General features: G+C 48.9%; 12 protein-coding genes across 16 annotated transcripts; 9 read left to right on the forward strand and 3 right to left on the reverse strand.

The window, feature by feature from the left end:
• The first annotated feature begins 171 nt into the window (after positions 1-171).
• Positions 172-2,042, forward strand: FOXG_12716 (uncharacterized protein). Of its 2 annotated transcripts, XM_018392561.1 has the most exons (3): positions 172-288; positions 497-903; positions 959-2,042. In XM_018392561.1, exons 2-3 carry the CDS (start codon positions 668-670, stop codon positions 1,053-1,055), a joined length of 333 nt encoding a protein of 110 aa, XP_018251098.1. In that variant the 5' UTR covers positions 172-288; positions 497-667; the 3' UTR covers positions 1,056-2,042. The 2 variants fall into 2 exon arrangements, with proteins under 2 accessions (XP_018251098.1, XP_018251097.1); XM_018392560.1 differs by having other exon boundaries at positions 172-903.
• Positions 417-5,862, reverse strand: FOXG_20755 (uncharacterized protein). 4 transcript variants are annotated; one of them, XM_018401062.1, is made up of 4 exons: positions 4,962-5,862; positions 2,270-4,893; positions 1,239-2,220; positions 417-1,177 (listed from the first exon to the last, which is right to left on the reverse strand). In XM_018401062.1, the coding sequence occupies exon 3, from the start codon at positions 1,930-1,932 to the stop codon at positions 1,246-1,248; it is 687 nt and encodes a 228-aa protein (XP_018251099.1). In that variant the 5' UTR covers positions 1,933-2,220; positions 2,270-4,893; positions 4,962-5,862; the 3' UTR covers positions 417-1,177; positions 1,239-1,245. The 4 variants fall into 4 exon arrangements, with proteins under 4 accessions (XP_018251099.1, XP_018251101.1, XP_018251102.1 ...); XM_018401064.1 differs by having other exon boundaries at positions 417-964; positions 1,022-1,177; positions 2,270-5,668; XM_018401065.1 differs by having other exon boundaries at positions 2,270-4,098; positions 4,169-5,643.
• Positions 2,244-3,498, forward strand: FOXG_20756 (uncharacterized protein; the record flags this gene model as incomplete). The annotated part of the gene is made up of 5 exons (XM_018401066.1): positions 2,244-2,352; positions 2,407-2,566; positions 2,615-2,868; positions 2,922-2,997; positions 3,060-3,498. 5 exons carry the CDS (start codon positions 2,244-2,246, stop codon positions 3,259-3,261), a joined length of 801 nt encoding a protein of 266 aa, XP_018251103.1. The 3' UTR covers positions 3,262-3,498.
• FOXG_20757 (uncharacterized protein) lies at positions 3,592-5,284 on the forward strand. Its single transcript, XM_018401067.1, has one exon. The coding sequence runs from the start codon at positions 3,627-3,629 to the stop codon at positions 3,978-3,980; it is 354 nt and encodes a 117-aa protein (XP_018251104.1). The 5' UTR covers positions 3,592-3,626; the 3' UTR covers positions 3,981-5,284.
• A 33-nt stretch (positions 5,863-5,895) lies between the features above and the next one.
• Positions 5,896-7,205, reverse strand: FOXG_20758 (uncharacterized protein). The gene has a single exon (XM_018401068.1). The coding sequence runs from the start codon at positions 6,794-6,796 to the stop codon at positions 6,491-6,493; it is 306 nt and encodes a 101-aa protein (XP_018251105.1). The 5' UTR covers positions 6,797-7,205; the 3' UTR covers positions 5,896-6,490.
• Positions 7,206-7,873: 668 nt separating this feature from the next.
• On the forward strand, positions 7,874-10,590 carry FOXG_12718 (uncharacterized protein). The gene is made up of 2 exons (XM_018392562.1): positions 7,874-9,406; positions 9,466-10,590. Exons 1-2 carry the CDS (start codon positions 8,579-8,581, stop codon positions 9,478-9,480), a joined length of 843 nt encoding a protein of 280 aa, XP_018251106.1. The 5' UTR covers positions 7,874-8,578; the 3' UTR covers positions 9,481-10,590.
• FOXG_20759 (uncharacterized protein) lies at positions 7,881-8,018 on the reverse strand (the record flags this gene model as incomplete). Its single annotated transcript, XM_018401069.1, has 1 exon — positions 7,881-8,018. The coding sequence occupies one exon, from the start codon at positions 8,016-8,018 to the stop codon at positions 7,881-7,883; it is 138 nt and encodes a 45-aa protein (XP_018251107.1).
• Positions 10,591-10,941: 351 nt separating the features above from the next.
• On the forward strand, positions 10,942-13,956 carry FOXG_12719 (uncharacterized protein). The gene is made up of 2 exons (XM_018392563.1): positions 10,942-11,189; positions 11,249-13,956. The coding sequence occupies exons 1-2, from the start codon at positions 11,134-11,136 to the stop codon at positions 13,281-13,283; spliced, it is 2,091 nt and encodes a 696-aa protein (XP_018251108.1). The 5' UTR covers positions 10,942-11,133; the 3' UTR covers positions 13,284-13,956.
• A 163-nt stretch (positions 13,957-14,119) lies between these two features.
• Positions 14,120-15,919, forward strand: FOXG_12720 (flap endonuclease-1). Its single transcript, XM_018392564.1, has 3 exons — positions 14,120-14,371; positions 14,423-14,991; positions 15,042-15,919. Exons 1-3 carry the CDS (start codon positions 14,273-14,275, stop codon positions 15,115-15,117), a joined length of 744 nt encoding a protein of 247 aa, XP_018251109.1. The 5' UTR covers positions 14,120-14,272; the 3' UTR covers positions 15,118-15,919.
• A 567-nt stretch (positions 15,920-16,486) lies between these two features.
• FOXG_12721 (acyl-CoA dehydrogenase) lies at positions 16,487-18,673 on the forward strand. Its single transcript, XM_018392565.1, has 3 exons — positions 16,487-16,867; positions 16,918-17,216; positions 17,267-18,673. Exons 1-3 carry the CDS (start codon positions 16,753-16,755, stop codon positions 18,497-18,499), a joined length of 1,647 nt encoding a protein of 548 aa, XP_018251110.1. The 5' UTR covers positions 16,487-16,752; the 3' UTR covers positions 18,500-18,673.
• Positions 18,674-19,563: 890 nt separating this feature from the next.
• On the forward strand, positions 19,564-21,245 carry FOXG_12722 (ATP-dependent RNA helicase DHH1; the record flags this gene model as incomplete). The annotated part of the gene is made up of 3 exons (XM_018392566.1): positions 19,564-19,607; positions 19,659-19,737; positions 19,797-21,245. 3 exons carry the CDS (start codon positions 19,564-19,566, stop codon positions 21,243-21,245), a joined length of 1,572 nt encoding a protein of 523 aa, XP_018251111.1.
• A 260-nt stretch (positions 21,246-21,505) lies between these two features.
• FOXG_12723 (uncharacterized protein) lies at positions 21,506-21,607 on the forward strand (the record flags this gene model as incomplete). Its single annotated transcript, XM_018392567.1, has 1 exon — positions 21,506-21,607. The coding sequence occupies one exon, from the start codon at positions 21,506-21,508 to the stop codon at positions 21,605-21,607; it is 102 nt and encodes a 33-aa protein (XP_018251112.1).
• Positions 21,608-23,717: the final 2,110 nt, after the last annotated feature.

Genomic DNA, 23,717 nt, shown 5'->3' on the forward strand with positions numbered 1-23,717 from the left:
CTTGCTAGACCAATCATGTCCCCAGATGAATGGCAGAGTGGGTTATCGAGAAGCTGGGGCACTTTGCTTACCCTTGCTAATTCTTCACGACTTCAACCAACACATTTGCATGGGTATAGAGTCAGCTTTTGGCAAAGATGTATCACTCCGATGCATCCGAGTGCTTGGGGTTCTTTCATTTTGATCAAGATGATGTCCAAAAAGCTTCATGGACTTGAAGAGTCTTGTCTGAGTTCCCAATACGTTGACTTGACAAATCTCACGATGCAGCCTCATTATTTCCTTAAAGTGAGTATGCTTAAGCTTATTCTTAGCACGAAAACATGATCTCGAACATACATGCGTCGTGCGTGGTGTGAACATGACCTACTAATCATATCCACTCTGCTACGCTCGTTTCTTGGCCAAGACCTGTGGTGTCAATGCCCAGGGAAGCATGCTCCTCGTATTCCATGATGAAACTGGGACTCTTGAACTGACATGAAAGTTCGATCAGCGATAAGTGTCTCGTAAAGACACAGAGTGAGGGGCTAAATGGTAATCTGTGTAGTATAAATAGAGGTCCTCTCGCTGTACTAGTTGGTCACATCACTCATCCATCTTCATTCTCACTTCAAACTCCCCAACTCAGCTCCTCATCCCAGACTCTTCACTTCCAACAACTAATATGAAGTTCACCGCTCTTGCCACCGCCATCTTTGCCCTCGGCTTCGGTGCCGAGATGGCTACCGCTGCTGAGTGTTGCCAAATGAAGGTCTGCGATAAGATGAACCTTGGGGGCAACTGCAAGCACGGTTGCTATCCTATCAGGAAGACGGCCAAACTCAACTTGAGTGGACTCAAGTCGTCAGTCTCTTCAGCCAAGACTGAGAACAGATGCTTCTGCACCATTGGAAAGGAGGTGTATGTATCACGCAACAGTAAACGCCCTTCACCTGGTAGCTAACACTTCGAGTAGTGAATCCTGCATGGAAGTTACCAGCAACGCCAAGGGTACAAATGTCCCTAACCATTGTCTTACCGGCGCCAAGTATGCTTACTGTCAATTCAAATAATCTCAAACCGCTTGGCACCGCTTCGTCTCGACGCCACGAAGGAAGATATTCGTTACTCGGATGGAATACTGTGATGCATGTCGGGTAGTAAAGGACTTCTTGGATTAGGTTCATGCAGTCAACTATAAAGAATGCAACACATTGGTATAAGCTTGGATTCAAGAAATAGACCTTATGACTCACCCCTATCTTATCCATCCAGTTTGTATGCATGTACTGAACTGAATCTCGACCGATATGTCAGTTCAACTCCAACAGGGATAAACAATATGATAGACACGATCTGCCCAAATCCACAGTAATTCCCACCGTATTCTTCTACCATGTTCTCCGACATTTGCTCCTGGAAGTTTCTGAGGGTGAAGATCACCCACAGTAGTGGTATAGTCCACCCAACAAGCACAAGAAGAGGAAGAATAGCAACAAGCGGCCTGTCACCGAACCACTTATTGACTCGCTCGCGCCAAGAGGTCTTGTCTTCTGCTTCCTTAGCATCCTTTGCCTTCTCGTCATGGTCGTAACATGTGCCAGGCAGGCCAGCAAGGAGCCAGAATGTGAATATGTATGTAATCAGGGATACAGTCAACTCCAAGCCATTTAAAGATTTGAAAGTCGTCGATCTTCCAATATCTCTGTACTCCGCGGGAAAGCACATATCTTCCACGACACTCCAGTCTGTCGGCGATGCCTCTGAGCCCTTACCCTCGCCAATGGGGCTTATGTCAAACGCATGAATGCACCTCGATAAGAAGGGATAGAATGACAGTGCAACAGTTACACTGAGGAGCAGTAATCTAGCGTTGTGTTTGATATTGGCTCTCGTGCTGTTTTTCGCTATTGGCTCCAACAGAGCAATGGGGTGCAGAAGCGGCATCATGCTAATGACGGCGACAGATTGGGATATTCGAGCTTCGATAGCGCCCAAGTCCGCCGCTGAAGGCGGCGTATTCTGGGCGCAACCAAGATCCCATAGCAAGAAATGAAAAAGATGACCAGCGCAGGTATTTTTTATAGTTCATGTCACTGGCTTGAAATGGACAGGCCGAGTGCCGAGCCTCGTTGCAGAGTGTCGGATTTCATATAAGGCTGGCTGCTGTAGCAAGCTTCGAGTCATCTTTGCCCATCAACAGAGCCAGGACCCGATTCAAGTATACAGAAGCTCATTCTAATGATATCAGTGCCCTGAACATGTCGAAATCTATTGTTCTATTCACCTTTGGCTTCAGTCTTGCTGCGCTGGTCACATCACAAACCAGTAGTATGGGGCTCTCAGAAACTTGCGGGTACATCGATGGTGGTAGGGTTGTCATCACTGCGTGTAAGCCATCAACTAATGGGAGAACTTGTCCAGATTCCGATCTTGCAATCGAATGCACGTCTAGAGCATGCGGATTCCTGTTCATATATGGCCACGACAATGCCTATGCTGGATGCTGCGGTGAAGAGAGATGTGCAATCGCGACGACATGTATTGAGTCAGGCACAGCACTAAACAGTAATACCGTTCAATGGTAGGCTCATTAACGCTGGATCAGAAGGCTATGCTAAAGCAGATACAGCATCGATGGCTCGCTTTCTGCGTGTGCAACCTACACATGGCCACAACTCTCAGCAGAAGCATATTTCTGTGCCACGGCAAGGACAACCGCGACGGTCGTTACAGAGACAACTTCTAGCGGTTCGGTTACTAGTACTTTGGAACCAATAATTGTGCCCTCAAGAACAGACGGCGGGTTTTCGAGTACAAACGCAGGAGGTCCTCAACCAACGACAACAGAGAGTGATGGCGGGCCGAACCTCGGGACCGAATCTGGTCAGTGCATCACTTGATAGACTTTCTCAGTATTCTTGTTAACCGCAAAGCAGACTTGAGCTCGCGACAAAGGATAGACGCTGGGGTAGGCTCAGGGCTTTCTGGTGGCCTGCTGCTGATAGTTTTCGCGTAAGTGTTTAAGCCATCGTTATTTATAACTGACCGGAAACGCGAGTCTGACGCATGTCTAGAATCTTTGGGTGCTACAGACAACGCAAAGGGAAGAGTCTGAGGCCGCAGACCAATTCGAAACCCATGCTACAGAAAGATGCTCAAGCGCAAGTCAGCTCAGCTCCCTTGAAACAAGGACCGGTAGGCAATGGCCTCCTTGTTGAGAGGGAAGCTGAAATGAATGACTTGGGGTTATGCCAGAGTGAGCATCTGGTCCGTTGATACAGGAACAGAGGAAAACATTGAGGAAATGAAGAGAATATGACGATTAGGGAGAATTAACTATGGAAAATCGAAATCCACAGAGTCAATTGTCTTGTATGATCTCGATATCACGAAATCGTGCCAAGACTCCACAGGGTAATGAGACACAATGTCTCTGACACTTGTCACTGACTGGTATGACGGAGCTCGTGTTTCCACCGCCACCAGGCAAAGAATGCAGGGCAGGAAGATAGCACGGGCAGTGGGTGCCATTGGTGGCAAAGCCCAGAGATATCCCGTCTTTTTAAGAACGATGATCCGACGAAAAGCTGGAAATGGACCCGGAAGAAGAATTCTAAATCTTGGTCGTGGTCGCACTAACAATGCAAAGCGGCGGAACCTTGGGAACCAAGAAAAACACCAGCGGCGCAGCTGTCAACTCAATCTCCATTATCACAGTCGCGTGCAGAAAGAGACACGAAATTAGAAAGTTGATTGAGGGAGGTGAAAGCGGCCGCCAAGAGCTGATGAGCTTTAAGATTGAATCTTCCAAAAATAGCCCCCAAGACTCATCAGACAATCTCCCATTCTCCAGGTTGGATAAGACTGGGAATCAACGGGCCGCATACCAGCGAACGGTGAAAATATGCGGCTTGGCTAATGATAGATTTGTGCAGGAAAGGGGAGTTTATTATGAGGTTATGCCCTCCATGTCGTGTAATGCAAGCCGCACATGAAAGATGCATGTATGGACGATTTGTGTTGGTCTCACTAACCCCAGCGCTGGTCATTTCCTGTACCAGATAGTTCTCAAACATATATTTCAATATATACTCCGAAGTCATATATCTGTGTCTGTATTCTCAGTCCGTACTAGATATCTTCAACAGGTAAAAACCTGGTGATGACGAAGGTGACTATGTACCTTCTCTCACACGAATATGAGACCAGAAAACATCCGACGAGGCACAAAAACGGTCTTGGCGGATGATTCGGAACGGAAGCCACGTTGAGTCCAGTGACGCCTCAATGTCTAAAGAGACTGCAGCGGCCAGCCCAATCACTTGAGATTCAGCATTCCCAGCCGAAAAGGCCATAGCGTTTGTGAGCATGGCATAAGCTTCACTATGTCAGCGGTCAATCTAGTCGTCAATGCGACTGCATCTCGGTATGCTCGAGACGGTCGGACTTATTTGACAGGTTCAACGTCGACTTCAAACGCCGATAGTCCCGACCGGCTGGAACAAATCCTATCTTCCGGCTCGGAATATTGATCGTGGAGCGCGAAACCAGAACACCAAGCGTTGAAGTTGCATCGTCAAGCATGTCATGCCAGCGATTGTCCAAGATGAATATCCACAGGTCCCTTGATCAAAATCAATCTCCATGGGGTTTTGGCATCGAGTATCCTCGTAGCAATTGGGGGTTCAATAATGCAACGGGTCAACACATCTCTTGGCAGCCATGGGGATGGATGAAGGATAATTAGGGACAAGCCTGTTCAGAGATGCATACCTAGATCAAAGAGGGCCTTGACGGCTTCTTACTGGCAAAGCCAGAGTCTGCCTTGCAAGAAGAGCCCTGAAGCGTGTTTGGAGCTATGATAAGTTGGGTGCTGGTTGGCGAATCGACCCGCTGCCATGTTCCTTGCTTTAATCGCGTTAATTATTGTGCTTTCTTTTCAAAGCCGGACCAGAGTCAATTCCTGGTAGTCTTGCAACTTGGCTATTTCATTCGCTGCCTCGATGAGTTTCAGACTTTCATCATCGATCTCGTGCATTGGTGTCCAGTACGTATCAATCTCGGAGCTCTAGGAGCAAATCGTGTTGCGAATTGCTTCGCGGCCCTTTTATGAAGGAGGTTGATATGACCCACAGGTGACATTTGACCAAGGACAGACCAGGAAGAGAGGCTTTTTGGGACGTCGACAAAAGGGGCAAGTCGATAACTAATGTAGGAACCAAGTCATTTGTGCCAACCAGAAATGCGAGGATGGTGTAGGATTGAGCGATAACCTTATCGGAAGTCTGCACAAAACAGGAATTGTGCATTATCTAGCGCTTCTGGTGGCATAGAATTGAGCCTAATCCAAGCTTGCATGGTCCGTGGGCCGAATAGCCAGCTCAAGATCAGTGGAGTTGGGATCGATTCAGCTGAAAGGGTCTTTTTCAACAAGATCGATTTGCATTCAAGACTCCGAGGTTGCAAACTTGCTGTGCGTCAGCTTCAGACTTACTCTTTCCACCCGATGGAAATAATTCTTGATTTTGGCTTGCAGAGGCTAATAAATCTTCGGTGTCGCCTCGACCGCTTTGCTACGTGGAGTGGTAGCAGACGGCGTTTCCAGTTGCTGTTTCAATTCGGTAGCCGGTGTATTCTCTCGTCACAATACATGCAGTGAGGAAGACAGTCGTTCCGTTTCTCGATGATTCAAAATATCGCTACAGATATATATTCAGATGGGACGACTTGGAATCATCCTTGCAGGGCTGGATACCGAGACAGCGGTTGTTGTTGGTCGGACGAGGTCAGGCACGATCATATTAATGCAGGTCCAATGACACAACTCTGCTAGTCAAAAGAAGATAATCACTGTATGCGATAATTCATCGACTCCAGTCAAGCATATCAGCTGCCTTGAAGTTATCATGCCCTGATCTTGAAATTGATTGTGGTGGTGGGGGCTTTGATGCACCGAAATGACCGCTGACTTATCTGTGGTCTGGCTTATCCCTTTATTTTGAGATGAGCTATTGCCCCTCTGCCTGATTTGCAGCTCTCAACTCCATTGCATCGTAGTATACGGAGTAGGTTTATTAAGCGCCTTCCAGGAATAACCTGCAGGTCGTATTCTGAATGGGCCGTCAACGTTCAGTAACAACAAGCCTTGCAAGACACGTGGACCGGTACGGTGGTGACCACAGGTAATTAGCTGACGCGCACCTCCTGCCGAGAGTACATCCACTAAAAGAGCGCACAAATTTTGCACAGACTTTGCACAGAATGTGATTAGACTTGTGAAAGCTTCCAGACCAGGTATGTATACCAAAAGCTAGGTGTCGCCGCGGGGGTGCATTGACGTACAAATGAATGTTTGATACCCCCCACTTGGAGGTGGATTGTCGCCCGCTTCGATCAACTCAATCGCTATAAGCCTGTCTAGCATCGATGAGTAGTATGTATATATCTTGGCAGTAGAATGAACAAGTCCCTCATAATAATGTTCCTAGGCGCAGAGACGGCGTCCTCAACAAACAGTTGGCGCTGCCAATGTTCCTTCAAAAGAAAGTGTGTGAGTAATAACTGCCGTGGTTAAAATGGATAAATTCTTTAACAGTGATGGTGCCTTGAAACCAGGCCAAGCATGGCCAAGATCTGCGGTATAAAGTCCATTTTGGGAAGATGGAGGGTGAGATACGTACGCGACTATGCTGTTCCTGAATATCATCCACAAACTGGTCATGAACCATTTGTGAGTAAGGTTTGCACCTGTTTGACAGCCGATTATGCAAATCAAATGGTAAAAAGTCGCGGGTATCGATGCAAGAGCCATCTGTTGTGGTCATTGCTGGAACAATCCAGGATCGAGAGCGATTGGACTCTCATGAATTCGGAGCCGGTATCAAACACTCTTGTGAGAATTATCGTAAAACGCGTGTTCCAATGGCGACAGCACATTCCTTATTTCAGGTGAAGGCATTGGGTGAGGTGGCTTGCTTGCAGGCGGCCGTAGCGGTCGCAGCGTCGCTGGCGGTCCCCTGGTAGATGGAACCCGTGCAAGGCCGCAGGGGCGTGTGAGTGTTCAGGGGGTCGGCTTTGATGAAATCCAGGAGAAGGTTGGAAGGAGTGGTGGGGTTTGAGACAAACGAGTACCGGCTGGACCGTCGTACGCGTGTGTAATGCAATACGGCATCAAAGAAGTCAAAGACTTTTCTTCCTCTTGAAAGGACCGAGCTTCAAAAGTCGCTCATGTTCATGGTCGAGTCACGATGGAGCCACTTCTTGAAACCTTTGTCCCTCTAAACCCTTCATATTGAAAGCTTTAGTCTGATGCTTTCACATCAAGTCGCAAGATAACAATGATTACCTTATCTTATCTTTACTGCAGTTTTGTCTGGATTTGTACATCTTCTGTCGGGCTGGGAAGATGAGGAAAGATGTTTCCGTGATGGTGTGGTTTCGTGTTTGTGTCGTGCAACTCGAAAGGAAGGCGCTGCTCCGTATATACAAGCCAAATGCGGTTAGTGTGCGCCAAATTATGCATTATGTTATTCGTGATTTGCGCAACTGGCCGAGAATGCACAAAACGGGCAAATCCCCTACCGTTAGTTGTTGTACTAACGACCGTGTCCAATGAGAATAATTGAGCACTAACTTGACAGAGAGTTCAGGTGTGCATCACTTGCGGGTCTTCGCGGACGTTAGCGGTTAATAGTGAGTTTGATGGTCGAAATTTGAGCTTATGCTATGCATGTTTTGTGCAAAAGGAGAAACGAGACCTTCTTGGCTTATCCACCAGCGACAAGAGAGATGATGCCAAAATGGTGGCCAAATCCCTGCTAAATCCCTGACAAAGACTCCACTACATGGCAGGTGCCCCTGCACCCCCTGGTCCTTTGTCTCGCCATCTCGTGCAGTTACTGGCTGGTGCCGTTCAGGCCCTGGCCTTGCTTGGCTTTTGGCTCTGGATCTCCCCTTCGCTGAGCGTCTGGTCCCTTTCCTTTTCCCGTGCCTTCTGACTCGCTTCGCTTCGCTACCTTTCCTCTCCTGCTCATCTCACTCCCATCTCGTCTTTCAACAAAACAAGCCACTACCTCCGGCCGCTCGCTCGTTCCAGTCCCTCTTTCATCTCCCCCCACACTTTCAAAGCGTTTGTTCTTCTCTCATCTGTGAAGCGTTTATCGTGGTCATCACCATCACGACCAGCGTCTCCTTTTCATCGTCGAGTCTTTTTTCCTTTACTCGCGGCCATCCAATCTTGATCTTCCTTTGTTCGACCGCCTTACATCAGTTCTTCCACAGCCACGTACGCGATTGATACCCAGGACTCCCTTCATCACCGTCAACTCTTCACAACTCGACGGCACTGCTGGACCAAGCCATCCACCCTCAGTGGCCTTGGTTCACTTTAAACAAAGGGTACATCGTGTTGCCGCCTCTGCCCACGACGACAAGGACGACTCGATTCGATCTATTGCTTGAAGGAGTGACCATACGATCTGACTCAACTCGACTCCAGTTGATCTGATTCGAGGTTTGCATCGGCGATCAGCATATCATATTCATATTCTCTTTCTACACTTTCGCTCAAAATTCCGATACACAAACGATCATCATGAAAACCTCAACACTCATGACAATGGTCCTTGCGGCTGCCACTAACTTAATGGTCCATGCCGCAACAGTGAGCAACGATCCTGTCGTGGAACCTGTCCTCAACCAGATGACCTCTCAAGGCTGCTGGAAGTCGAATGGCAACTTGACAGTTGGATACGAAGGAGTGAAGACAACAAGTGGTTGGTGCTGGGATATTTGCAAGAAGAAGAGCTCCAAGGTTTTCAGTGTCCAAGGATCTAAGTGCTATTGTGGCGACGTTTATCCCAAGGAGGGTGATCAAGTTGACGACGACAAATGCAACTGGCCATGCCCTGGCTACGGCAAAGCGGCTTGTGGTGCTCTGAAGAATTACTGGTCAGTCTACAACTCAGGCGAAGACCTTGCGCCCGACAATTATGTGCCAGAAGAAACGACGACAAGTGCTGCCCCTTCTTCCACCAAGGCTGCGGAGACTACTGCCGCAGAGGAGTCTTCTCCTGCAACAGGAACTCAGGACGCCGCTACTACTTCAGAAGCCGCTTCAGATGATAAGAAGGATGGCCCCAACGTGGCCGCTATTGCCGCGGGCGTGGTTGTCGGCGTGGTTGTCATTGCTGCTATTGGAGGTGGTGCTATTTTCTTCGTTCGTCGCCGACGCAATGCTGAGATAGAAGAGGAGCACCGTCGGAACGCGGCTGTAAATGCTTTCATCAACGGCTCCAAGCCCCCCGGCAGCAGCGGTAGCATCTCTATGACTGATTCGCGCCTTGACCCAGTCATGGCTCACCGACGACTCAGTGACGGCAGCATCGCCGATAACCAAGATTACTCTCGAAGAATTCTACGGGTAAGTTGACGGGACAAAAATTGCCGTAAAACGTCTGTTTACTAATAATACATCTTTAGGTCACCAACGCATGAACGAGTGTCCGGTCTGGGATCTTCAAAGCCAATTACTTCTCAATCATTATTTCACAATCGGCATTTACGGCGTTTTCGGGATGATAGCTCATGTGTATTTGCCAATCGATCACTCCCGACGATCTGGCGGCGTTTGACTCTTTTCTGGGCGTAGGACTAGACATTTCTTCTACTATTTGCGTCCGCGGAATTACGACTGGATTTGATCAATCACGCTCCACGGCACACCGGCTTCACCTGCGCCATCCACTCATTACCTCCTTTTTCACAACTAAGCCTTGAACGAAACGACTGGAGAAGATGGGAATAATGCCGCAAGTGCCCTTTTTAGATGCCATCTTTCCCTGGATCCGTTTCACTATGGATGTCGTCTTCGTGTAAGGGTATTTCCAAGCGGCGATCATACCCGCGTGTAATCGGCACGTCTGTTTTCTTTTCTTCATGACTGGGAGTCCTGTGTCTCCTGTGTACAAATTCTCCCTCTATTTGTTGAGTAGGGCAGGGTTAAATCTAAAAATAAGGGGGCGAGGAGTCCTCTTGGGATATTGGTCAGGGTGCGATGGAGCGACTTGTCACATAGATACAATGGGACGCGGGAGATATGCCAACCTCGTGGAGGAGATATCACGATTGGGGGGTTGGCAGGTAGTGCGGGATATCCTATCGTCGCTTTATTTACTTTTTCACTTGACCGTTATCTTTTCCCTATCATTGACCGATGATCGTGGTGGTCATGGTGTTGCCTGTATGTAGGGTTGTGCATAGTCATATACCACCACTTAGGACTTGAGATGCTGGTTCATGGACTGAGTCTTTCACTTGATATCACTGCTGAGGCAAGATGCTGTTTTAGGTTTATATATATACCCTGGGCAAGCTCTTTGGCATCGTGTGTCTGTGATTTGTGTGATAATGGTGAATGTCATTTTGTATTGGTACTAGCTCTCAGGTTCGGTACGTAACTGAAAAGATGATTTTTGCCTAGCCATCTCACTTGTCGATTCGTCTTGACGATACATACACTCACAGCGACGCCCCTTTGAATAGACACGGTTCTGGCGCCCGATCTAAACCTTTACAGACAAATACAGACGAGGTTTTACGAATTCCTGGAACCTCGTAGAACCTTTGAATTGTGCTACGACGGCATTGCTTGGTAATGTTGAGGGTCTTTTCACGTTAGTTTTGATAGTCAATACCTCTTCGTTGAAAATGATCAAAGCCAAGTGGATCACAGGTGTGAGACCACGGCACAACCACAAAGAAGATACCACCAGAAAATATTTCACATCAAATCAGATACTCACGCCACATTGAAAACAAAATTGATAGAACTGCCCTCAAGGTGACAATATGAGTCGTAACTTGAAGGCTACCAACCTTGTGCAGGGTAGGTAGTCCAGTAGCAAATACCTGCATGTTCAGTGAAGCTACCACGTGACTATCGAAGCTCTAGCTTGGCGCGATGCTTGTCGCGTTGGAAAAGTTCCCAGCCTGCAAGCATCAACCAACAGCAAACACAAACAAAACACTTTCACACATATCGCATACACAACGAGCACCAATACAGATTCCCAAATATTGAGCCATAAATCCACACAAAAGAACACATATAGGTTCTTATAGGGCTTGCTACCCGAACTCAAACTCAGCATGAGCTCTATCCCAGCTCCTCGAATCCGCCGCACGGCGCAAAACACACAATTCACGTAGGTGAACCTCTTTTTCGACTGATATTCGGCCCAAAGAACGCTTTCTCATTTTCTAGATATAACCTTTCGCGACGGGTAAACGATGTTCAAACCTATCCCGTTTACTCTCCACAAGGAGCGACCATCCTCGTATACGGTCACGAAAACGGTGTGACGATCGCATGGCGAGGAGGCAAGCGATTCAAGGCTGCGAAGAAGGCGCCGCCTCAGCCTGAAAAGCAGAATGGAACTACAGACGACTCGATTATGATCATCGACTCGGACGACGACGAACCACCAGCCAAGTCCAAGACAGCATCTCACTATGAGGACAAACCGCAGTTTGAAGATGGGATTCAGGATACTCCCTTTCCGGAGATCGTCCAGACCCTGGACCTGGCGCTTGGAACAGCGGTCCTGAAAGTTGCGGTCATGCCTATGACCCCGACACTGGCAGATGATGCTGCATGGGGAGGTGCTAAAGTCCTGACGGAAAAGATGGTATTTGCTGTGTCTTGCGTGACCAACGACATCTACGTCATTACACTTCCTCTTACTCCTCCGTCACCAGAGAGCAAGGCAAGATCAGAGCTCAGGAGCGATCTGCTGGCAGGCAAGGCTGGATCCGGAGCTTGGGGAGAGTCGCTCATCCTGCTTGGTGGCCAGAACAGACACAGTGAGGGGATTGCCATCAACCTCATCATGCCCACTGACACGGAGCGACCTGGTACAAAATCCAGAGCCGTTGTTGCCTCGCACTGCAGGGAGGCTTCTGGCGTGCTCCGGTTATGGGATGTGCCACTAGATGCCAGTGACAAGCCCGCCAAAGCTGTCGAGTCTTTCCAGACCGAGTATTTGCCAAACCCTCTGACAAGCATATCCTTCAACTCTACACATACAACACAACTGCTTGCTGTCTCAGCGCTGCAGGGTGTCCGGATCTATGACTTTGCGCGACCCTCTTTCACCGCCACAGATGCCACAGGGCCTTTCCCTATTCAAGGCTCATGGCTTCTCTCTATGTATCAGCCCTTTTCTCGCCCTTCGTCGACAAGGAAACCAATAATTGACGCTGCTTGGATAGCACACGGCCGCGCCATATTAGTCCTCCTTGCCGATGGCATGTGGGGTATCTGGGACGTTGATGGCGCCAGTCCTACTGCACCAGGCGCTGTTCTCTCAAATAAACTCCAACCTGGAGTAAAGGGAGCCGCCTTGACGACCTTCAGCGTTTCTGGCTACGTAGAGGGGACAAGCTCACTTAGGAGTGTGACGACCCAGAACAAGGAGCACAGCACTGGAGACTTCGCCCCTATGACCCCTCACACTCGACGACAGGCTACTGCATCCCTGAGCTCTGCTATCACACTTGACCGCCTGGCTACTATCCGAGGTGGCATCAAAGTGTTGTCTCTGCCATCGAGTGGTAGCGCCATTCAAGACGAGACAGTGGTTCTGTGGGTCGGTGGCCTCGAACATGTATGCGTCATCCCTGGAGTCACGCGCTTCTGGGATTCTCAACTTCGAAGGGCTGCCGGAACAGGTGGAGACATTTTCAACGGAGCGCAACCAGTAAAGATGATCAAGCTCCTGGATCTGGCAACTGGTCTGCTGGGCGAGAGATGTTGCGGAGTTGGTCTGTTGATAGAGCCTGATCACAGTATTATCGCCCAAGATGGTGGTCTTCCTGCCGATGTTATTGTTCTCGGCGAGTCCAGGATTGTTGTTGTTCGAGAAGGAGAGGACGGACCCGGCAAGATTGTGGGTGCCGCGGCAAACTCACGAAGACGACGTCTGTTTTCAAAGGGAGATAAGTCAGACGCTATCATCGTGCACGGCAGGGAAACCCGACCAGCCAAGTCTTTATTCAACCTGAGCACTGTCAAGCCGGGTACTTTACGGCTTCGATCTGCCTCTGGAAATTACGATGCAGACGCAGACACCACTCTGCAGCCACCGCGCCGAACGGTCGGCTTTGACTTTATGGACACGCTTGAAGCAGCAGCAGACGATACGCAAGACTTTACGAGACGGAATGTGGAGTTTGAGATGTTGGATATCATGGAGATCGACAAGACGCTTGACAGCATGGATGGCCAAAGAAGGACATGAGGCTGTCTCATGGATGTAAAATTGAGATTGCGAAACTGACCTTTGCGAGTAGATGTCGAGAACGATATAATGAAGATGCCGGGGACGATTTGTACGATACCCCCACGACATACGAAGTGCCCCTTTGCTCATTTCTCATGACACAAGCTTGACATGTTGTGAACTTGTGAAGTCAGACCCTTTTCTTCGTGACATGTTCCGCACGGCCAGGTGGAGCGCAAGGAGAGACCCATCCTTGACTGCTCTGTATTCCGAGCGGTATATCAAGATAAAGTACTTATGTGCTTGGTCGACGCTTCAGAGGAGGGTTGGAAGAGGCTCAGTGCCTTGAGCACTATTCTAGCTTGCAGGACGCATCCTGTTATCTGCTGACTGATGGGTTCTTCGGAGTACTTGAGGCTTGCCTTGAGGACAGTGTAGAACTTTTGAGGTCAGTGGGGGGTGCAGCAATCTAAGTTGGAGATTTGAAGTCGATACATTTACCTGTGGCCCCAAAATATTATCTATTGTGACAGGGGTAGCCTCAAGCAGTATGAGGTTATGTAAGATAGAGAGTGAGTTTACTATATAGGGCTGTAGTTGTGGCACCTAGAGAGTATGTTGAATTGATTAGGAACATTGGACGAATAAAATACCAACAGCACCTGAAACAATGGCCTTTTCCTCATCCAACATGATATTCACATTACAGAGTCTCTCTTTGTTCCTCCATTACATAATGCTGCAGTAGAGATCCAGGCAGCTCTGAAGCTTTAGTCCAATCGCGTTGTGGGGTCAATTAAGATCCCTGTAGTTTCCGTCGCGACAGGCGCGTCATGACGTCCCACACGCGTAAAGTCCCTTCTTCTTTCACGTTTCGTTTGCGCCTCCATCTCTTTTTTTCTCATTGATCAAGTCTCCTCTCTTTTCTTCTTGTTACTTGGATCTCAACTTCATTCCGAGTCTTATTTCTACAACTTGCCCCGGAATACCAGAGAAAAACTGCAAAGATGGGTATTAAGCAACTCTTTTCGATCATCAAGGAGGAAGCTCCAGATTCGATCAAGGAGGGTGAGATCAAGAACCAGTTCGGCCGCAAGGTCGCCATTGTAAGCTCAGTACGAAATTTCAATACGAAGGATAGTTGCTTATGATATTAGGATGCTTCAATGAGTATCTACAGTTTCCTTATCGCCGTACGATCCGAAGGCCAACAGCTCATGAACGAGAGCGGCGAGACAACATCGCATCTCATGGGCATGTTCTACCGTACTCTGCGCATGGTTGACAACGGAATCAAGCCCCTCTACGTTTTCGATGGTGCACCACCTAAACTCAAGTCTGGCGAGTTGGCCAAGCGTTTCCAGCGCAAGCAGGAAGCTACCGAAGGCCTCGAGGAGGCTAAGGAGACTGGTACAGCAGAAGATATCGAGAAGTTCTCACGACGAACTGTTCGTGTCACTCGAGAGCACAATGCCGAATGCCAGCGTCTACTCAAGCTCATGGGCATTCCTTACATCATTGCGCCTACTGAGGCTGAGGCCCAGTGTGCTGTCTTGGCCCAGGCTGGCAAGGTGTATGCGGCCGCCAGTGAAGATATGGACACTCTTTGCTTCAACGCACCCATTTTACTGCGCCATCTTACTTTCAGCGAACAACGCAAAGAGCCCATTCAGGAGATTCACCTAGAAGAAGGTCCTCGAGGGCCCTTAACATGGAGAGGAAGCAGGTATGTTGCGACGTCCAGATTGGTTGATACATTGGCCTAACCTTGCATAGTTTGTGGATCTTTGTATCCTGCTCGGCTGCGATTACCTTGACCCAATTCCCAAGGTCGGCCCCAGCACTGCCCTGAAGCTGATCCGTGAGCATGGTTCATTGGAGAAGGTTGTCGAGGCGATTGAGAAAGATCCCAAGAAGAAGTATACTATTCCTGAGGACTGGCCCTATAAGGATGCTCGGGATCTATTTTTCGAGCCCGATGTGCGACAAGCCGACCACCCTGACTGCGATTTCAAATGGGAGAAGCCTGACATGGAAGGCCTTGTTCAGTTCCTCGTCACAGAGAAGGGGTTCTCGGAGGATCGTGTTCGCAGTGGAGGTGCCCGGCTGGAGAAGAATCTCAAGAGCTCTCAACAAGCTCGACTAGAGGGTTTCTTCAAGCCTGTTCCCAAGACAGATGCTGAGAAGGCAGCACACAAGCGAAAGCTGGATGAGAAGAATGAAGAGAAGCGAAAGAAGGCTAAGCAGGAGAAGAAGGACAAGGCTGCTTCTAAAGCCAAGCCTCGAGGTACCAAGTGAAAGGATACATGGCATTGCAGTGAGACAAGAATCTGATGTCTTGGGGGGTATGGAAAAGGGTTAGCTACGTGCTGGGATCGGGAACGGAGTTTTTGGCGTTGTGGAGTGGTATATACCACCTGGAGGCTTTATCCGGTGGCATTAACAGCACTACGATGGATTTCTATAGAGATAATCTGTCCGCGTAATGAACGGCCTCAAGGGGAACGTCCTGAAGCAGGGGAGTTAAAGGACTCCTTAGTTTACGCTAAATCAACTTGAACATTTTTGTTACTCAAGATTGACATCTTCTCTCACCTCTCCTACAAAGGGTTTACGAAGAACTTGTAGGACAGTAAGCTTCAAACAGTTTGGACAGGTTTTGTTGTATATCATTGTGCATATTCAGTGGCTCACATAAATATGAATACAAATTCTGAAAATCCCCAGTAAACAAGTTCAGTTGTTCGGATGGTTTGTCAAGTTCGGAGACTCGCTGCATTCTCAGGCGGCAGATGGTGATCTGATGTAGATATATCACCGAACCAAGATGCTACTGGGGTCATATTCGGACTTTGGGCCCAACCAGCCAAACAAGACGAATTTCCAACACATGCAAGTGAAATGCAACAAAGGGTCTTCTCCGCATGCTCTTTTTAGATGGGTTGTCCGTTCCCCGTGGGGGTTTGTCCCCTTGTAAAGTTGGCGAGTCGTGAGCATTTACCTCGGACGCCATATTTGGCAATGCTGGACCTCCGATTGGACAGCGCATAGAAGCCTCGGCATCCTCCATCATGACATCAACGCATGCGCTAGAGTTTAGCAGTAGAGCAATTGTCGTTTACTGCAGCTCTTTCACATGCAAAATGAACATAGCGAGGCGTAGGCACATGACCTTTGTCTCTCTACCATGACCGCATCGAGTAATGCCGTGAATGGGACGACTCATGACCTGAAGCGACAAGTTTTCCCCAGAAAAAAGATGATAGAATATGGGGGTGGAGCTGAAGCACCAACATGTGATTGTAATGCTACCTATGCTTTTGCCGAAGCATGTTTTAAAAAAGGTTCATGAAAGGCTTATGATCCCTTCCTCCTCCTTCTTTTTCTCCCATATTGTCGTGTTGGCCTTTTCTTTTGATTCTGTGATATATACCCTTTGACAGTTTTGATTATCCTTTTCCCATCACATCAGCAACACAAAGTCAACATGTCTAAAGTCTTTACCACAAGCGACGTTGCGTCGCATAACAAGCCCGGCGACTTGTACATCATTGTCGATGGCGATGTTTACGATTTGACAAAATTTCAAGACGACCACCCAGGTAGGTCAATCACGATACACTCCTCGAAACCCAGATCTAACGCGCAATAGGTGGTAAGAAGATTCTCCAGCGCGTCGGCGGCAAGGACGCTTCCAAGCAATTCTGGAAGTACCACAACGAGGGTATCCTCAAGAAGTACAAGAAGCAGCTTCAGGTCGGATCTCTTGACTCCAAGCCCGCGGCCCCCGAGCCTAAGCCTGAGGCCAATGCTGCTCCGGTGCCCGCGGCCCCTACACCCAAGGCCGTGAAGACTACACAGAAGGAGGTTGCTGCCAAGGAGGAAGACGCCGAGGCTCTTGAGCCTTTCGGTGACCAGATTCCCTTTGCTGACCCTGCCTGGTACCAAAGCGTGGGTTTACCCCTGTTACCTTCTGTCAACTCCTTGCTTACACGTGTTAGTACCACTCACCATACTTCAACGAATCTCATGCTGCTCTCCGCGCCGAGATCCGCGAATGGGTTGAGAAAGATATCGAGCCTTATGTCACCGACTGGGACGAGGCCAAGGAGGTCCCCGAGGAGATCTATAAGGAGATGGGTCGTCGCGGTTACCTCGCTGGTCTTCTCGGTGTCAAGTACCCAACCCAATATGTTCCTCAAGGTATCAAGTCTGTCGCTCCTGAGCAGTGGGATCTCTTCCACGAGATGATCATCACCGACGAGCTGTCCCGCACTGGCTCTGGTGGTTTCGTCTGGAACATCATCGGTGGCTTCGGTATTGGCTGCCCTCCTCTTATGAAGTTCGGTAAGAAGGAGCTCAAAGACCGTATCATGCCTGGTATCCTTAGTGGTGAGAAGCGCATTTGCTTGGCTATCACTGAGCCTGATGCTGGTAGTGATGTCGCCAACCTGACCTGCGAGGCCAAGCTGAGCGAGGATGGCAAGCACTACATCGTCAACGGTGAGAAGAAGTGGATTACCAACGGTATCTGGGCCGACTACTTCACCGTCGCTGTGCGAACTGGAGAGGCTGGTATGAACGGTGTGTCTCTGCTCCTCATCGAGCGTGGCGAGGGTGTTTCCACCCGACGCATGCCTTGCCAAGGTGTCCTGTCTTCAGGAACAACATACATCACCTTCGAAGATGTGAAGGTTCCCGTTGAGAACTTGCTCGGCAAGCAGAACCAGGGTTTCAAGGTCATCATGACCAACTTCAACCACGAGCGTATGGGTATTATCATCCAGTCCCTCCGATTCTCTCGTGTCTGCTACGAGGAGTCCGTCAAGTACGGTAGCAAGCGACGCACATTCGGCAAGAAGCTCATTGACCACCCTGTTATCCGCATGAAGCTCGCTCACATGGCTCGTCAAATCGAGGCCTCATACAACTGGCTCGAGAACCTCATCTACCAGTGCGAGCGCATGGGCGAGACAGAGGCTATGCTTCGACTCGGCGGTCCTATTGCTGGTCTCAAGGCTCAATCTACCCTCACATTTGAGTTCTGTGCCCGGGAAGCTAGTCAGATCTTCGGTGGTCTGAGTTACTCTCGAGGAGGCCAGGGTGCCAAGGTCGAGCGACTGTACCGTGATGTGCGAGCATATGCCATCCCCGGTGGCAGTGAAGAGATTATGCTTGATCTTAGCATGAGGCAGAGTCTGAGAGTTGCAAAGGCTGTGGGTATGAAGCTGTAAAAGCCGGAGTAAAGATCATTTGTATATATATTGCACCACCCTGGAGTTACTTATTTGGCTATGGCCTTGGGCTAGATGTCAGGCCGAGTAGAGCGAAGAATGAATACCAGTTTTTACAAATTCCATGATAAATGATGAACGAATGGCTTGCGTGAATTGGCAATTCCTCCAGCGGTTATTGGTCATGCCATTGTTTTCATGTGATTGAGAGATCGTGATAGGTAGCCTGCCTAGCATCGAGTAACGTGGAGTAACGCCACCTTTCTTGACCTAGAATGTGAATTAATAGATGAACAATGAGAACTTGACCTTCAGAGGTACATATTCTCTCAAAACATACGCAGGGATGGACTGTTCTTTGTCAATCGAAGAACTTAACCCCATACTACAGTGACAAGGTGTACCTCGCTTGTTAAATCGTTAGAGCTGGCCCCTGCTTAGAGCTGGAGGTATCATGCGTCCTCATTGAAACTCTGTTGATTTTCATCTCTCGTGTCATTTTCATCACAACAAAAGCCTCGGAATCTCCCTCCGAGAGTCGCTCAACTCCAAGCAAACACTTGGCAAATTCCCAGAATACAATAGACTAGATCGCTTTAGCAAAAGCTCATTCTCGTCCATCTCAGCAAACGATAAAAACCGGGCTGCCCCGCCTACACGTGACCAAAAACTGCAGGGCCTTCCGCCGCAATGAGGCACACACCATCGTCACCTTCACCTTCAAACTCCAAGACTGAGCCTACTCTACTCTATTTCTTCCCTCCACCAAGAACCGAATCACACCTTTAAACACCCCACGACGACAAGAGACCTCTCCACACGACATAGACCTCGCGCTTTCAACTAACTAAAGCACTTTCATCCCTGAGTCTTCTTTCTCAGGTAGTTCGCGCACCGATTTTCTTCCGACCTCTCTCCACACAAACCAACAACGCCTTGCAGCTCCTCACCTGCTGCCCCCTCCCGCGCCCCGAACCCACGAGAGGCCGACCTCTGTGCTGTTTTGCATATAATACCTCACCCTTTTACTTTCTTTCGATCCGTAGACGGATCCTATACACGCAATGGCGGATCAGCTAGCAGACAAGCTGAAATCCACCCAACTCAGGTCCGCTGCGCCGCCCTAGCGGCCCTTGTGAGCTTGGACTAACTCGAGCAGTGACGGTGCTCCCGCCGCGAGTGACGAGTGGAAGAAGAACCTGAACCTCCCCGCAAAGGATAACCGACAACAAACAGAGGTACATGCTGCAATCATGATTTCCTTGGCGCACGCCCAGAGGCTGACCTTTGTCCCCAGGATGTTACAAACACAAAGGGCCTCGAGTTCGAGAACTTTGCCCTCAAGCGAGATCTACTTATGGGAATTTTTGAAGCAGGATTTGAGAAACCTTCACCAATTCAAGAGGAAGCTATACCCGTCGCATTAACTGGTCGAGATATTCTTGCACGAGCAAAGAACGGCACTGGCAAGACAGCTGCCTTTGTCATCCCTACCTTGGAACGCATCAATCCCAAGGTTTCCAAGATTCAATGTCTTATCCTTGTTCCCACACGTGAGCTTGCCATGCAGACCTCGCAAGTCTGCAAGACCCTCGGCAAGCACCTCGGCATTAATGTTATGGTTACGACTGGTGGTACCGGTCTTCGAGATGACATTATTCGTCTGCAGGATCCCGTCCATATTGTGGTTGGTACCCCAGGCCGAATTCTCGATCTCGCTGGCAAGAATGTTGCCGACCTTAGCGAATGCCCCATGTTCATCATGGATGAAGCCGATAAGCTTCTATCCATCGAGTTTACTCCCGTTATCGAACAGCTTCTGCAATTTCACCCCAAGGACCGACAAGTCATGCTTTTCTCAGCCACATTCCCTCTGTCCGTCAAGGACTTTTCCGATAAGAACATGGTCAGCCCCTATGAGATCAACCTGATGGACGAGCTCACTCTGAGGGGTATCACTCAATACTACGCCTTTGTTGAAGAGAAGCAGAAGGTCCACTGCTTGAACACCCTCTTCTCCAAGCTCCAAATCAACCAGTCGATTATCTTCTGTAATTCCACCAACCGAGTCGAACTTCTCGCTAAGAAAATTACCGAACTTGGATACTCCTGCTTCTACAGTCATGCTAAGATGCAGCAACATGCACGAAACCGTGTTTTCCACGACTTCCGCAACGGTGTGTGCCGTAACTTGGTCTGTTCCGATCTCCTCACCCGTGGTATCGACATCCAGGCTGTCAACGTTGTCATCAACTTTGATTTCCCCAAGAATGCCGAGACCTACCTTCATCGCATTGGTCGATCTGGTCGTTATGGCCACCTTGGTCTGGCTATCAACCTGATCAACTGGGACGACCGCTTCAACCTCTACAACATTGAGCGGGATCTTGGCACTGAGATCCAGCCTATCCCCGCCAGCATCGACAAGAGTCTCTATGTCTACGAGAACCCTGAGTCGATCCCCCGACCCATCTCCAACATGCAAAGGGGACAGCTACCTGCGGCCCAGGGTCAGCAGCAGCCCCAAACTCAACAACCTCAGCAATACCAACAGCCTCAGCAGATGCAGCAGGCTGGTCTGCCTCAACAAGGCCAGGGTAATTGGCAGAGCCAAAACCCTCAGCACGGCAACCCGCACTATAACAACGGCGGGCGAGGTCGTGGACGAGGCCGTGGGTATCGTGGCCGCGGTGGCCAAGGCGCAGGCGGTCGAGGTCGCGGCCCGCCCCGCGATGCCCAATCCTAATATTATATATACTCATGCATGGCGTTAGGTAGGCGAGACAGGGGTTTAAGGATGACTTTAAGATGATTTTTTTTTGTACTGGGTTGTGATTTCAATGTTGGATTGTACATTATTCGCATATTTTTCCGCGAATGGATGGGACGGCGAACGGCCTGCACTGCCGATGGATTACGACTCCTTCGACACTTTCACAAAGGGTTTCTATGCAAAAACCCAACACATTAGCGAGCCCCGACTCATATGGCTCACGCATTCTTGGCATGGAGGCCCTGTTGGCTTCCTTTTTGCACGGATCTGTCAGTCGTATCATCACCATCGGCTTTGGCATTCTGTTTGATTTGGTTCATGATATCTACGGATGATGAAAAAGAGCGAGAAATGGAACTTCCAGGGAAAAGGTGTTCTTTGGGCATCGACCACGGTAGACACACCCGCTTTGGGGCTGGGCACAGCCAAATGGTGCGGGGAGAAGGGAAAGGAAGGGGGTGTTTCTGAGGTTCGAGGCGTTCGAGGCTTTTCACGCGGATGGCGTTGCCCTCGGTTTGTATTTGAGGGCTGCAATTTCTGTAGCTGACTTGCGATTTGAACGGCACCTCGGCGGAGCGAGCGCACGGGGGATATGATACCCTTACGACAAATCTACGTTGGATGAGCGGATCTCATGAGTTGAGGCAGACTCTGCTAGACGTATTGGTGGGTTCGAAAGGGCTTTATGAGGCCCACGGGTAACATCACTACATTGATCTTGCTCTCTCTCCCCTATCACGGACAAGATGCAGTCTTTGCTCGAACATGGCTTCTCGCGACAAGACTGAGGGTTGAGACAGTGAGATGACTGCTATTGAGCAGCACCAATGAAAACCATGAAAGTAGAAAAACAAGAAAAAATAACTTTTGGGAGGGGAAACTGAAATGGACTGGATGGCTTTCGTACCGGCTCGGCACGTGCCGTTGTATGGACGGATTTTGCGTTCTGCAACGACGTGGCTGGAGCTGGTGAGGCAGATAGTTTATTTGAGCAAAACTGTGGGATTTCCCACTTTCCTCTCATACAGATGACTCTTGACTCTTGTGATAACTTGTGATAGTGAACTTATTGAGAGGAATAGCGTGGTCGATCACAGGGAGTAGAAATGATTCAGATGTAGTTCGATTTTGACAGATCAGAAACCACCTGTACGGCAAGCCCCTGTTTAAGATTCAAGTTTAAGTTTGAGAGAACACTGTATGTAGTAATTGGGGTGTGTTAAGAGAGTCAAGTTAGGAAGTTGTCGTGAAACGTCTGAAAGAGGCTCGTGAAGTAAAAAAGAATGAGTCAGCACTGGAATGCGACCTGACAAAAACCAGGGGCAGGGTCCATAGGGCTTTCACGTATCTGATCAACAAAGGCGCGTTAGTTAGCACTAGACTACACATGTTCCTGGAAATCACAGCCCTCCTTTTTATTTCCAGAGAGAGGGCCAAGAAAGTTGAGTTAGCTGTTCTTGAAAGGATTCATGGAGGATTGCGTAGACAGTGGATCCTTTACATCTGTCACGGTTGCTCGCATTCTTCGCCAACCCCGAGAAGGGCCGTGCTCTGTGGGTGGCTTGGCAGGGGGGTTAGGAAGGTATCTGTTATTGAAGAGGAAGAGGCAGCCAAGAGTATACGAGATGTTGTGGAGAATGAAGAGCTTGTTTAGATATTGGGGTTGATATGTTGTAGGATGATGAGCCTGGCTTTGTCGTAAGGAGGTTGATACTAAAGATGAGAATCACTTGTGAGAGCAGCATGATAAGTCATGTATGATGTATAACGATGCTCCATATGTTACAGGAAACGCACATGCCCGTGATACGAACTTTGAGTGACAGCATAGGGTGGGTATTCGCCCGTTCTTCAGAGTGAGACTTCACCACAAGTACCATGATCCCAATAAACATCTACAAGACCCAAGACTATGGTGCACTTCTCTTCATACTGAATATAGTAACATATTGAATGCTAAAGCCGCGGGATTATCACAGTATGGGCGGATGTTGGACGCTGCATGTTGGATGATAGATCAGCCGCATAAAAACTGGTTTCATAAGGGTCACAGCCATGACGGAATGTGCTAGCTAGCGGTGAAGACAAAAAACAAGGGACAGGAACAAATGTCTTGGGACCAAAAAAAGACTTGGAACAAGAGAGAATGGCGCCGATCTTGCAAATCGACATATCAGCCAAAACGACGATCAGTTGCCATTAGTTGAATGGTGTGTTTAGTCTGAAGAAACACTACCAAGATATGTTGCCACTTACAAATCATTCTTACGATTTCATATTCAAAGTTGAGCTGAAGAGTAAATATGTTAGTACCAAGTCTTGAGATTTGGCTTAGTCTTCATATCCACGACAACGAGATTGAAAGAGACGGGGGAAAGTGGATCTTGACCCCCCGTGGTTGTGTTAACGGTGCCTGGGGTGATTGGGTGATTGATGTTGACGGGA

Source organism: Fusarium oxysporum, chromosome 9 (genome assembly GCF_000149955.1).
Source record: "Fusarium oxysporum f. sp. lycopersici 4287 chromosome 9, whole genome shotgun sequence".
Lineage (NCBI taxonomy): Eukaryota > Fungi > Ascomycota > Sordariomycetes > Hypocreales > Nectriaceae > Fusarium > Fusarium oxysporum.

What these genes read in the sequence shown, in the direction of transcription:
- FOXG_20755 (XM_018401062.1), bottom strand. Translation starts at nt 1,932, where the DNA reads ATGATGCCGCTTCTGCACCCCATTGCTCTGTTGGAGCCAATAGCGAAA.
- FOXG_12718 (XM_018392562.1), top strand. Translation starts at nt 8,579, where the DNA reads ATGAAAACCTCAACACTCATGACAATGGTCCTTGCGGCTGCCACTAAC.
- FOXG_20758 (XM_018401068.1), bottom strand. Translation starts at nt 6,796, where the DNA reads ATGGCTCTTGCATCGATACCCGCGACTTTTTACCATTTGATTTGCATA.
- FOXG_12720 (XM_018392564.1), top strand. Translation starts at nt 14,273, where the DNA reads ATGGGTATTAAGCAACTCTTTTCGATCATCAAGGAGGAAGCTCCAGAT. An exon ending in TCGGCCGCAAGGTCGCCATT is followed by an intron (nt 14,372 to 14,422) that starts GTAAGCTCAGTA and finishes TTATGATATTAG; the next exon opens with GATGCTTCAATGAGTATCTA. An exon ending in TTAACATGGAGAGGAAGCAG is followed by an intron (nt 14,992 to 15,041) that starts GTATGTTGCGAC and finishes AACCTTGCATAG; the next exon opens with TTTGTGGATCTTTGTATCCT.
- FOXG_12719 (XM_018392563.1), top strand. Translation starts at nt 11,134, where the DNA reads ATGAGCTCTATCCCAGCTCCTCGAATCCGCCGCACGGCGCAAAACACA. An exon ending in GCGCAAAACACACAATTCAC is followed by an intron (nt 11,190 to 11,248) that starts GTAGGTGAACCT and finishes CTCATTTTCTAG; the next exon opens with ATATAACCTTTCGCGACGGG.
- FOXG_12716 (XM_018392560.1), top strand. Translation starts at nt 668, where the DNA reads ATGAAGTTCACCGCTCTTGCCACCGCCATCTTTGCCCTCGGCTTCGGT. An exon ending in TGCACCATTGGAAAGGAGGT is followed by an intron (nt 904 to 958) that starts GTATGTATCACG and finishes CACTTCGAGTAG; the next exon opens with TGAATCCTGCATGGAAGTTA.
- FOXG_12721 (XM_018392565.1), top strand. Translation starts at nt 16,753, where the DNA reads ATGTCTAAAGTCTTTACCACAAGCGACGTTGCGTCGCATAACAAGCCC. An exon ending in ATTTCAAGACGACCACCCAG is followed by an intron (nt 16,868 to 16,917) that starts GTAGGTCAATCA and finishes AACGCGCAATAG; the next exon opens with GTGGTAAGAAGATTCTCCAG. An exon ending in ACCCTGCCTGGTACCAAAGC is followed by an intron (nt 17,217 to 17,266) that starts GTGGGTTTACCC and finishes TACACGTGTTAG; the next exon opens with TACCACTCACCATACTTCAA.
- FOXG_20757 (XM_018401067.1), top strand. Translation starts at nt 3,627, where the DNA reads ATGCAAAGCGGCGGAACCTTGGGAACCAAGAAAAACACCAGCGGCGCA.